Source organism: Brachyhypopomus gauderio, chromosome 3, assembly GCF_052324685.1.
Source record: "Brachyhypopomus gauderio isolate BG-103 chromosome 3, BGAUD_0.2, whole genome shotgun sequence".
NCBI classification, from domain to species: domain Eukaryota; kingdom Metazoa; phylum Chordata; class Actinopteri; order Gymnotiformes; family Hypopomidae; genus Brachyhypopomus; species Brachyhypopomus gauderio.
This window is the reverse complement of record NC_135213.1, coordinates 6564890-6577625: the sequence shown is the minus strand read 5'-3', so window position 1 is coordinate 6577625 and position 12736 is coordinate 6564890. Positions and strand designations below refer to the sequence as shown.

The following is a 12736-nucleotide window of genomic DNA, read 5'->3' as shown; positions in this document are numbered from 1 at the left end:
TATGCATCAGAAACCAATGATTTATATCATTTATGGACATTAGTCAACAAACGCATTGTCATCAACTTTTTGTATAACAAAAACATTTTATTGAGAAATGGTTCTTTATGCCACCCTACCTCTTTCTTCATTGTGCAGACTAGAGACGGTTGTGCCATGCAAGGAGGGACCTATTCTGCAAGGCTGTGTAGTCATTCCCTCTGGAATGTTCTCTCCCATCTCTTTTCATAAATGAACATTTATGGTTTGCATTTAATTTGAATGCAAGGTCCCATTAAGTTTTTGGTTTTACACAAGAACGAACAATTACTATGTGCATGTAGGCATTCTGCATTTGCTGTGCATAACACTATTACTTACATTTAAAATCAAACATTTCATAGCATCAAGAAAATAGGTACACCATTTAAATGTATTTATATTTAATAGTATTGTACGGTTCGCTAAAGCAAAAACATAGGTTTTTTTCTAAATGCTATCCTGATTTAAGTAACTAACTATAGCACAAAAAAATGAACAACTGATCTAAGAGAAGGCCACGCCCATTTGGAGTTAAGGTCGACCTGTTTGGAGTTTAGTCCCTCCTATTTGGAGCTGATCCAACCTGCAGGAATACGTACTTGGACATTACAGACCACAGGTTTCCTTATTCTCAATATCAGCATCGGGCGTTTAGTGGAGTTGCGCCTATTGTCTCCTGTTTGGAAGTGTTGGACTACTGGTTGACCTGTAAGTACTTAACTTAGTAATACGTACGACTAACACCTTTTAACCAAATCTTAACCAGACTATTTTGTTAGTTCCGTTACCTCACGGTTGAATCTCGTGTCTTGACTAAGTTAATGGAAAATTCAATGTGTTAAAGAGTTTTTATAATGGATGATCTAGCGCTAACTAACCCAGCCAGATAACGTAGCTACTTATTTGCTACTATACGAATATAATTATATTTGGTTATTTTGTTTAGTAGCTCAGTGGTTCATGTTACAAAGATAAAAGCTTATATGCTGGTTATATTGTACGGTTTTATTACAGTTGATTTAAAGTACGATTTATTTGATTTTATGCTGTTATAGTGGATGTATTGTAATGTTACATTTGATTTAGTTTGGTTATTCATTGAAGTATTTTTACGTTTAGCAGGGTTCCCACGGGTCCTTGGCCCTGGAAAGTTTTTGAAAACAGGCATAAAAGACAGCCGTCCTTGAATATTTTAGGGGGTTTGAAATTTCACATGTATGAAGACCGCAGTCAATGAATAATAGGGCACAGTTGGTAGGAAGTGTTGTGATTTTGGGTTTATTTTTGCTTAGCAATAGCATTAGCTACAATATACTTTGCTTATTCTTTAAACATAATATAGGAACTAAAATGTAACTACTGCTTTTAGACGTGTCCGAGTTATGAACTCCAAAAAGGGACGTTGCGAAACCATACTGTGGAAAGGGTAAGATTGCAAAAGCAGAAGGTAGAGGCCTGGTTATGCTGACGCTGGGGAAGTATGGATTTACAGCATCCTCATGTATGGCGACCTCTCGCTGAACTGACAGTCCATAGACAGGAACCATATGTCCATCTGTAAGAAATGTTGAGGTTACAGAAATGAAAGAAAAGTATTGTATGCTTGAAGAACAATACCATGTAAGGTATAGAAGAGCTGTGAGTTGGAGGGGTGGAGAAAACAGTATATAATGACTGCTTGTAACCATACTTATTTGAGAATTCTCTGATGCACAGGTAGTGTTCGTGTCTCTGAGATTCTCCCAGAGATATCTCTGTTTTAATAAAGGCCTTTTTGATATTGCTATAATTTTGGTATGGTTGTTCCTGCTATTTCCTTCCCATCAAACGAACACGCTGGGCTAAAATGGTTGATAGAAGTTTAAAGCCCACAACAGAAGTCAATATTTAGAAAAGATTGCTATGAAAAAGATTGTCATGATGTTTTAAATTTCTCATCCTTTTGTTGAAAAATATGATCTGATATGATAGTAGTTGTAAAGATTTTAAGAAAGTCTGCAAAGTGATTCCTTTAGCATTGATTCAATAAATCAAAAATGTAATTTCATATTCAGAGTTGACTGTTTCGATGTCCATGTTAAAAGTGAATGACTGTAACTTTGTTGACTTCAAGTGTAATAACAAGATTATCACTGATGGTATGAGACAAAATATATAATAGAGATTCTTTCAAGAAACATCCTAATACAAATCATAAAACCACAATGGCTTGTCAAATGGCCCATTTCTTTCTTTTGATACCATTTTATTTTATGCAGAAAATTTAAGTTCAGATTTCTCTGATGCCATAAATGTAGTCGTACTTTTAGCAAAATACCACATTCACTACAGTAAGTGGAGTGGTTAAAATTCTTCTTTTCTCTTTATGAATGAAGTAAATTCATATTACTCTTCATTAAGTAGATAAAAACACTTGGAAAATGCAAGAATCATCTCACACCAGATTTCTCTAGAAATCTATAGTCCTAATCTCATTATATGGATTTGCTCCTGTGTTTTATGTATGTACTGTATGTGTGTATTCATACGTGTATTATTATTATTTTTCTACTGTCAACGTGTCATTGTTTTGCCAGCACAAGTTCATTTAAAATTACATTGATTTTACTTTGCAAAAGTTTGGTCATTCTCCTGTAGAGAAATTTGTTTGTTCAGCACTGAAAGCTAGTGTTTCCTGTGTGTAGTTAACGTATGTGTAGCCGCTTTACGTGAATGTCACCTCCTCACAGGTGGATTGCTAAATTGCCAGTCATGTTGAGTGTGAGTGAAGTTTTCATTGAATCAGTACTTAATGTCATGTACATAAAATGTCAGGATGCATGGTTTGAAATGACTTTCAGTCTTTTGAATTTGCATTGTATTAACATCGTTTTTTGATAACATATTCAGGGGTAACAGTAGGTAAATGCTGCCAGGTGCAGTCCTTGAATTTGAGGAAGTTGGTCCTGGAAAGTCATTTAAAGGTCCTTGAATTTGATGTTGACCAAGGTGTGGGAACCCTGGTTTAGGTGAAATCATATAGATGGATATATACAGGTGTACTTTTCCTAAGCACAGTAACATTTGGGAGAAGCTTTGACGCCCCCTCAGGAACTCCTTTAGAAAACGTTTACTGTGTATTGTCTCCCCACTCCCGCATTGAAATGTAATTTATGCCCTTGATTTCTGACTAATTTCCCATTGTTAATATTAATCGGTTTCTCTTTTTGTAAGTATTCATTGCGCGATAGAAAATGATCTCTAAAGGAATCTAGTCTTGTGTAGCACTCCTAAACCAGGTGTTGGTGATTTTTTTTTGTAAATAGTTACCCTGCAAGATCCCATGTCTTTTTCAAATCAGTATTCTTACCATTTATCTATGTTTCAGAGCAAACAAAATAAATGATGGGAATAACATGTATTATTTGAAGCTTGCATGTTAAGCATGTTAATGTTGTCACCCTGAGTTCATGTAGTCTTGGTAAAGGTCGTAGTGATCTGTGGGATCAGCATTTGAGTTTTCAACCCATCTGTCATATTCTCCAGTTGTTTATACATTGTTATTTATCAGTGACAGCCAATATGAGATCAAATATACATTTTACTAAAACATTATGTTGGTGTTTAGGGGAAGCTATGCTTTAGTTCAGGCATGTCCAAAATCCGGACCAGGGGACAATATACCACCTGCCAGTACAGTATAAATTGCCCTTGTACAAAAAAAGCTATTTTATATTTCACCAGAAGATGGCAGCAGATCTTGCCTATACTGTATACTCGAACATTTTTTACAGCTTTTACAGATACACTGTAAAAATGACATGGCATTTAATAAGAAATGGCACAGAGATCTATGTTGAGGAACAGTTCGAATAAAGTAGATGTGTTAGATCTACACCATGTGTGCATGTTTTACTTTTTATATTATTTTTAATAAATGTGAAGTGTGGAAATGTAAAATGATTTTATTCTAATCATTTTCAGCCCAACATAAATGCTGAAGAAGTTGTCTTAACAGTGAGACATTTGAGATCTTCTGAAGAGGTGAGTTATATTTTAAACCTTAACGATGGGGTTAGAGACTGAAAAGTCAGTCGTAAAGGAGTTTTTGTCGTTAAGCGTGACCCTAGATACGCTTTGATTGTAAATACAGTATAGAAAAAACTAATAATGTTCTCGTGCGTGTGCACAGTGTGAGAAAGAGCGATCGCGTTGCCGAGATGAGCTGCGGTGGAGGCTGCGCTGCCTCAACTTATCGTACACAATACTCCACTACACTCCACTGTGCTGCTACTGCTCCTCCGCGCACCGCACGAAAAAAAAAAAAAAGTCGGTCGTAACTCCGTTTGTAAGTTGCGTTTTTCATTTGAAAAATGCTTTAGTTGCATACAAACACAACGTGATTATCAAATGAAAACCGCGACTTAAAAATACAAAATGCGATAGTTGTAAATTCATATGTGACTTTCAAGCAAATGCACAGCAACTTTCTAATACATCACACTACACGTACAAATACATATGTACTAAAATGTCCTTTGTGAATCGTGACTTTTTGCACACTTTTAGCAGTGTGACGGGCAGGGAGTGCGAACAAAAAAGGAAGCGATCACGCCAAGTCTCGGGGAAAAAGGATGGTTTAATTGAAAGTGCACAAACCAAAAACCCGTGACATAGTTCCAAATGAAGGATATAATGACCAGCGGTCAACTGGTACAAAGACAAGACATATATAGGCAAACAAACGACCCTCAGGTGAGACGGCCAGCCGCTGTGGACGGAGGCGACCGGTAGGGGGCCGCCTCACCGTGACAGACCCCCCCACCAAGCCGCACTCCCCTCCACTGGGTGTGTGGCACACAGCGGCTGCACACAAAACATGAAGGGGCAGGAAGGCAGGGACACACCTCCAGCTGTCCGGGAGCTGAAACACAAAACATAGAACATTAATTAGCTCACCTCACTGGGTGGGACCCTGGACCGACTGGGCCATTAACAACACAAAACCACGCCCCGGTCGGTCACAGGGCCCTCACGCCCTAACCGGCCTTAGCCGGTGAGCCCCACAGGTGTGAGGACGAGGAGCTACGGCTCCTTTCTCGTCCCTAGTGTATGTGTGTGTGTGCAGGTTACCTCCCTGAGGCGTGGCTACTTCACCTCTTGGACCTACCTCCCCCAGAGCTGACCCCCGCCTTCTGCTAGGGGTCACCCCAGCCTCCTGGGGAGCCAACCCCTCCCGGGGCCCCTCATCGCAAGGTGGACTCCTCCACCCAACCCAAGAGTGCCAGAGACCGAGGCCCAGAGCACCCCCCGTCGCGGGCTGGGGAGCAGCCCCAAGGGCCTCCTGGTCACCCCGGGCTGGAGGGAGGATCTCCATCTTCAGCAGGAGCTTCTCAGACCGGAGCCCCATGGTCCCCAAACATCCGGGGGGCCCAGCCCACTAGGGAGGGGCTCTTTATGACCGGGCTCCGGTCACCCCACAACATAAGGGGGCTCCTGCCAGGTGGAGACCCCCACAAGGTCCAGGAACACCATGACACCGCCAGGGGGAAGCACCTGCACAGAAAACACACACATAAACACACACACACCCAACCACACACCAACATAAAACACAAACGCGCCCCACCAACGCCCTCCGTGCCATACCCCGTGGCACGGGACCACAGCTGGTTCCCCCCAAACACACATTTAAGGGGAGGAGCATGCGTGGAATTACAAGCAACGTCACATGCACGCGAGGACAAAACACACACGCAAATACTAAACAAACAGAAATTAGTGCGACAACAGCAAACAAACGAGACCAATACATACGTGCTCTACATGTAAACGATGGTGACATGCCGCTCAGAGTCGCAGTCGCTCCCCACATAAAACACACGAGGAGCGAGGCGACGGTGACGAGCTGCGACCACGTCACACACACAAAACACTTAACATATAACAAACGAGCACGCACACAGATCCTCAAGTCCGTTCACCTGGACACACTCATGACACACAACAAGAGAGTTTTCCCAGGCAGACACCCTGGTCCTCGCCGTGCCACACACAAAACAAAAGCATGGCGGAACTCTCCCAACAAACAACGGACATCAAGAGCTTTCCCAGGGCAGACTGCCCTGGTTCTCGCCGTGCCACACACACAAAACACAAAAGCACGGCGGAGCTCTTCACACAAAACACCACGCAGACAAACACTTACCACGAGACATGACCACGAACGAAGGAGAAAGTAAAGGAGACTGGCGGCTTCCGAAAGTGGCTGGTCATTCTGTGACGGGCAGGGAGTGCGAACTAAAAAGGAAGCGATCACGCCAAGTCTCAGGGAAAAAGGATGGTTTAATAGAAAGTGCGCAAACCAAAAACCCGTGACATAGTTCCAAATGAAGGATATAATGACCAGCGGTCAACTGGTACAAAGACAAGACATATATAGGCAAACAAACGACCCTGTGTTGCATTTTGTTGCTTCAGATTCTCTCTCCTCTCCTTACACAGGCTGTTTAGATTAATATACTTTAGAAATGTGTGTATTGTGTACAATTAGGCAAAAGAGGCTGTGTCCCAACTACACCACATTTTCAGTAATTGCTGGCATTGTCTTTTGCCAGGAAACATTTTAGGTCAAATGAAAACTTTTTGCTTTAACCCATGCTTTAGAATGAATGTCTTTAGCATTATGCAGAGCCCAAACGGTTCTTTGTCATGACTGTCATCTTCATCTCACAATGAATTTGCAATGTCTTTTTCCTCTAGGAAATAATGATGTCCACTTTCCTAAACACGTAAACTTTACCTACATAAACAAATCGATCTGCGAGGAGTATTTCAGACTGCTGAAATCAGTAAACATGGAAAAGGAGAAAAGCTACAACTGCTTAGAGTGTGGAAAGAGTTTTACTAAACACAGTCATCTTCAGCAACACCAGCGCATTCACACAGGAGAGAAGCCATATCACTGCTCAGAGTGTGGGAAGAGTTTTACTAAACACAGTCATCTCCAGCAACACCAGCGCATTCACACAGGAGAGAAGCCATATCACTGCTCAGAGTGTGGGAAGAGTTTTACTACACAGAGAAGTCTTCAACTGCACCAGCACATTCACACAGGAGAGAAGCCATATCACTGCTCAGAGTGTGGGAAGAGTTTTACTACACAGAGAAGTCTTCAACTGCACCAGCGCATTCACACAGGAGAGAAGCCATATCACTGCTCAGAGTGTGGAAAGAGTTTTACTAGACAGAGTCATCTTCAACGGCACCAGCGCATTCACACAGGAGAGAAGCCATATCACTGCTCAGAGTGTGGGAAGAGTTTTACTAGACAGAGTCATCTTCAACGGCACCAGCACATTCACACAGGAGAGAAGCCATATCACTGCTCAGAGTGTGGGAAGAGTTTTACTGAACAGAGTAGTCTCAAAAACCACCAGCGCATTCACACAGGAGAGAAGCCATATCACTGCTCAGAGTGTGGAAAGAGTTTTACTGAACAGAGTAGTCTCAAAAACCACCAGCGCATTCACACAGGAGACAAGCCATATCACTGCTCGGAGTGTGGGAAGAGTTTTACTGAACAGAGTAATCTTCGACGGCACCAGCGCATTCACACAGGAGAGAAGCCATATCACTGCTCAGAGTGTGGGCAGACTTTTTCTCATTGGAGTGGTCTTCAACGGCACCAGCACATTCACACAGGAGAGAAGCCATATCCTTGCTCAGAGTGTGGGAAGAGTTTTACTGAACAGAGTAATCTTCAAGTGCACCAGCGCATTCACACAGGAGAGAAGCCATATCACTGCTCGGAGTGTGGGAAGAGTTTTACTCAACAGAGTAATGTTCTAGTGCACCAGCGCAGTCACACAGGAGAGAAGCCATATCACTGCTCGGAGTGTGGGAAGAGTTTTACTCAACAGAGTAATCTTCTAGTACACCAGTGCATTCACACAGCTGAGAAGCCATATGACTGCTTAGAGTGTGGGAAGAGCTTTACTCAACAACGTAGTCTCAAAAAACACCAGCGAAATCATACAGGAGAGAAGCCATATCACTGACTTCCAATACACAACAGACTGCACAAGACCACAAAAGATCACCATAATTTTTACTTTCGCAATAAGTTTCACTATAATATGCACCATCACCTTACAATAACCCACAAAGACTGAACACCAACTATTAAATACCAGAACGAAATTACAAATGAGACACAGCTGAAGGGGAAGTAACACGGGGCGTGACTGAACAGACTAAAAAGTGATACATGACTGACAGGGAGGCGGGGCTAGACATGACACCCTCCTTAAAATCTCAGCATCACCTCTATTCTGTGACCTACAGAAAACATGGACTATACTTGCTTGCAAACATACAAGTTACTGTGTGTTTTGGATTCCTATAAAAATATTAAGCCTGATATTTCAATGTGTTTCAATAATTGTATTAGTTTTTAATATGTGATTAAAGCTGATGTGAAATGTACATAAATGTTTTAACTGGGACTCCATGGAAACCATGGTGGTGTTTTTGACTCTTTTGAAAGTCTGTAAATGCTCTAGAGACAGATTAAAAGCAGACCTTTTAGTGTTTTTTGTCTTTAGTTTGTTACACTTACATCATGCTTGAATGTCTTGAACATATAACAATCGAAACATTACTTGGTAGCAACTAATACACTAAAATTAAACACCACTTTGCATTTATACAGTATGAATTACACTGTATTGTGATTGCCTTATGATACTTGTCAGTCCTGCCTCCCTCCTGTCGGTCATGTCTTCTGTTTGTCTTTTATTTTGAAATTTCCTAGTTGTGTCTGTCTTCACTCCCCTGCCCCCTCGTTATTGCTTTCTGCTGTGTCTTGTTGAGTCCCTTGGTTGGTTAGTGTATTTAAGTCTTGTGTTTAGTCTCTTGTGTTGTCGGTTATTGTAAGTACCTCTTGTTTGTATGCGATTTGGTATCTTGGTCTTTTGTGTCTGTAATACCAGTCTGTATGTACTCCTTATATTTTGTATTCCCTATTAGATGTACTTTGTGTGACTTTGTTTTCTCTAGTGATTTTGCCTGTTGATGTCTTTGCTTTTATTTAGCCTTGTCCACCTAGCTATTTCTGTTAGTGTTGTTTGGTTCATAAGTTAGGTGTTTGATTATTCTTGGTGTATGTTTTGTGCTTTGTGTATTTGTATTAGTTTTGTCATTAAATTCATTGTTCAGTGCGCACTTGCGTTCAGCCCACTCTCCTAGTTGTTACAGAATAACCGACCTACAATGAACGCAGCGGACAGTGGAGTGAGGCATGTTGCTTGCTTGCCTCCTCCCAAAGATGATGAGGACTTTCAGGTACAGCTGGACTATTTTCAGTCACGTTTCATTTTGGACACTGCAGGTAAACCTGTTGCGATGCCCTCTTTAACTGACTCCCCAGACATGTACGATGGAGAGGAGCGTAATGCTGATGCCTTTGTTCTACAATGTAGCCTGTATTTTCAGTTCTTGACATGCCCTATGCCAACGGAAAAGGCTTTGGTGCTCTTTGAGGGCAAGACTACAGGGAAAGGCGCTTCAGTGGGCAAACCTCATCCTTGCGCACCGGACGGAGGAAGCCTGGACTGTGGAGGGGTTTTTCAAACTCTTACAGGCTAGGTTCTCCGGTGTTGCCCCCCAGCCCTACAGCATGTCTGAGACTGTAGGTGCTACTACACCTCTTCCTGGAGTGGTCTTCGCCACCAGTATGGTGGATTCTCCTAAAACTTTTTTGGGGGGGTGCTATGAGTCTATGCGTCGTTTTGTGTGCTTTATGTATTTGTATTAGTTTTGCCATTAATTTGTTCAGTCCGCACTTGCGTTCAGCCCTCTCTCCTAGTTGTTACAATTCTTCCCCTGGCTATATCTCCAATAGCCTACATTTGACTTTGATTCATTCAAAGGAATTGGTCAAATGTTGGAGTACAGATCAGCACACCAGGACGATGTACTTTACACTGCATTCCAAATTATTATGCAAATAATATTTTCCCTGATTTTTCTAAATGGTTGGTGCAAATGACCCAGTATAATAAGTCACCGCCTGTGTATTAATTGAATTTTATTGAACATCTTTATTTTTAAAGAATATACTGAGGTTTGGTCACCCCTCATGAGTTTCTCTCCTTTTATGCCCATAGCAGCCAATGGCACAGTTATTTTTTGCAGCATGAGATGGTGCATCGTCATGCATGAAGATGATTTTGCTCCGGAAGGCATGGTTCTTTTTGTACCAAGGTAGAAAGTGGTCAGTCAGAAACTCTATATACTTTTGCCGAGGTCATTTTCACACCTTCAGGGACCCTAAAGTAGCTTACCAGATCTCTACCCATCATTCCAGCCCAAACATGACTCCACCACCTACTTGCTGACGTCGCAGCCTTGTTGGGACCTGGTGGCTGCCAACAACCAGCTAACCTCACCCAAGGAAGAGGCAGGTCTTGTAATTAGTGAGATTTATTGAAAAGGTAAAACTGAAATAAATCCAAATACACCAGGTAAGTATAAATAATGTCAGGTACGTATCAAACAATAAGGTAAGTATTACAAAATATCTACACAGATAGGTAGGCCAGGTACATAACTAAATGCTACAATTAGCTTAGCTACAGTGCTAATTATGTCTATGGTAATTTACACAAAGGAATTGCTAACATTAGCTGAATCATGCATCATTACTAGTACAATAGCTGCTTTACAGTTTCCACATGAAATGTTCAACTAAACTATTTATTTACTGATTAACTTCTTCCTTTTACAGGTCAATCAACATAAATTTACTTACTGGCAATGCCACACCAAAAGAGAAAGATAACATTTCAGAGGAGCTGAGCTGATGAATATCCTTCACCTTGAACAACTAAAAGAAAATGGCTATACCCCTGAACAGGTGACATCATACCACAATCTTGAGAAATTGCTGTGTCAAAATAAAGTCCCCTTTTCTAAATGTATTCCCCATGGCATCACAGTGGCCATCCACTACTCTATCCATCTGGACCATCCAGGGTTGCATGACACTCATCAGTAAACAAAACTGTTTGGAAATTAGTCTTCATGTATGTCTGGGTCCACTGCAACCGTTTCTGCTTGTGAGCACTGGTTAGGGGGCCAATAGTAGGTTTACGCACCACAAGCCTTTGAAGGATCCTACACCTTGAGGTTTGCAGGACTCCAGAGGCACCAGCAGCTTCAAATACCTGTTTGCTGGTTTGTAATGGCATTTCAGCAGCTGCTCTCCTAATCCGATGAACTTGCCTGGCAGAAACCTTCCTCATTCTGCCTTTATCTGCACAAACCGTCTGTGAATCAGCCACAAATCTCATCACAGTGCTGTGATCACGCTTACGTTTTCATGAAACATCTAATGTTTTCATACCTTGCATTGCACTATTTGATGCTTTTCGGCAGCAGACAGATCTTTTTTTCTTTCCCATGTTGCCTGAAACCTGTGGCCTGCTTAATAATGCTCCAGGGGGATTGGAGCGGGCCCAAGTTTAATGGTCACGGTTTGCTACTGGGTTATGTACATGTGTTTTTATTTAGATTTTTTTTTTTTTTTTTTAAAGAGAAAAATATACCATCTAAAATGGTATTAAAAAACATCTTATGATTTACTTCAATTCTTCCAATATCCTGAGCAAAACTCCCAAAATGAAAACATTTTTGGTCAGAATTTCCAGTGTTCTGAACTGTTTTCTGCAATCATCTATTGGTCTGTGTAGTAGACTGGTGGAAAAATAAACAAGATGTTGAAGTTTATGATTATGTTCATTGATTCATTCATCATTCAAACTTAAATTAATATTTCTCATGTTAAATACTGAAATGCGATAAAAATGCGATTAATTTCGATTAATTAATTACAAAGCTTCCGATTAATTCGATTAATTTTTTTTTCACGTCCCACCCCTAATATATATTTATATATATATATTTTTAGGCCCTCTAAGAGGGCGTAGATGGCCCTGACGGTTCCCCACTGATACATATGTATACATATATACACAGTACAAGCCGCAAGTTTGGACACACCTTCTCATTCAATGTGTTTTCCTTATTTTTTATTTCCATGACTATTTACATTGTAGATTCTCACCGAAGGCATTAAAACTATGAATGAACACCATTTGCTCTGATTACTGCTTTGCACACTCTTGGGATTCTCTAAATGAGCTTCAAGAGGTATTCACCAGAAATGGTTTTCAGGTTTGCCTTATCAGAGTTAATTAGTAGAAACAACCAATGCAAGTTTGCAACTTCTGGCCTGTGCTGTATGTGTGTGTGCTGTTTGCACTAACTGTTTTGAGAAATGCACTGGTTGTGATGCCAATGTAAATCATGATGTGATAAATGTATCAAACTTTAATAGTTCCAGAAAATAGTGCAGTAGAATTACAAGGTAATATAAGGGAACTTCAAACGCAGAATGCGTCTCTTAAACCTCTATTTCTGAAATGTAATCAGGGGAACAGTCTGAGTAAGAATGAGCTCCAGTTTAAACTGAGGGATAGCATTTTGTATAGAGTAAAGGGTGAGGTGGAGCAGTTGGTGGTACATGCCTGAGACAAATAGTGCTTAAAATGGCACATTCTGAGCCATGGGCAGGCCACTTAGGACAGGCTAAGACAATGTCTAGAATTGCAAGCTGTTTTGTTTTTTTTTTTGGCCTAGGGTACATCTGGATGTAGCAGAGTGGTGTAGAACT

At 41.0% G+C, this 12736-nt stretch overlaps 1 protein-coding gene across 3 annotated transcripts; it reads left to right on the top strand.

The window, feature by feature from the left end:
* The first annotated feature begins 496 nt into the window (after nt 1-496).
* Nucleotides 497-11719, top strand: LOC143510113 (uncharacterized). Of its 3 annotated transcripts, none has more exons than XR_013129910.1 (4): nt 497-729; nt 3985-4044; nt 6763-10276; nt 10370-11719. XR_013129910.1 is itself a non-coding variant. In XM_076999140.1 (3 exons), exon 3 carries the CDS (start codon nt 6858-6860, stop codon nt 8058-8060), a length of 1203 nt encoding a protein of 400 aa, XP_076855255.1. In that variant the 5' UTR covers nt 497-729; nt 3985-4044; nt 6763-6857; the 3' UTR covers nt 8061-11719. The 3 variants fall into 3 exon arrangements, 1 of the variants encoding a protein (XP_076855255.1); XR_013129909.1 differs by having other exon boundaries at nt 6763-10266; nt 10370-11718; XM_076999140.1 differs by having other exon boundaries at nt 6763-11719.
* Nucleotides 11720-12736: the final 1017 nt, after the last annotated feature.

Excerpts from the sequence above, each read along its gene's own strand:
- LOC143510113 (XM_076999140.1), top strand. The coding sequence starts at position 6,858 with ATGGAAAAGGAGAAAAGCTACAACTGCTTAGAGTGTGGAAAGAGTTTT.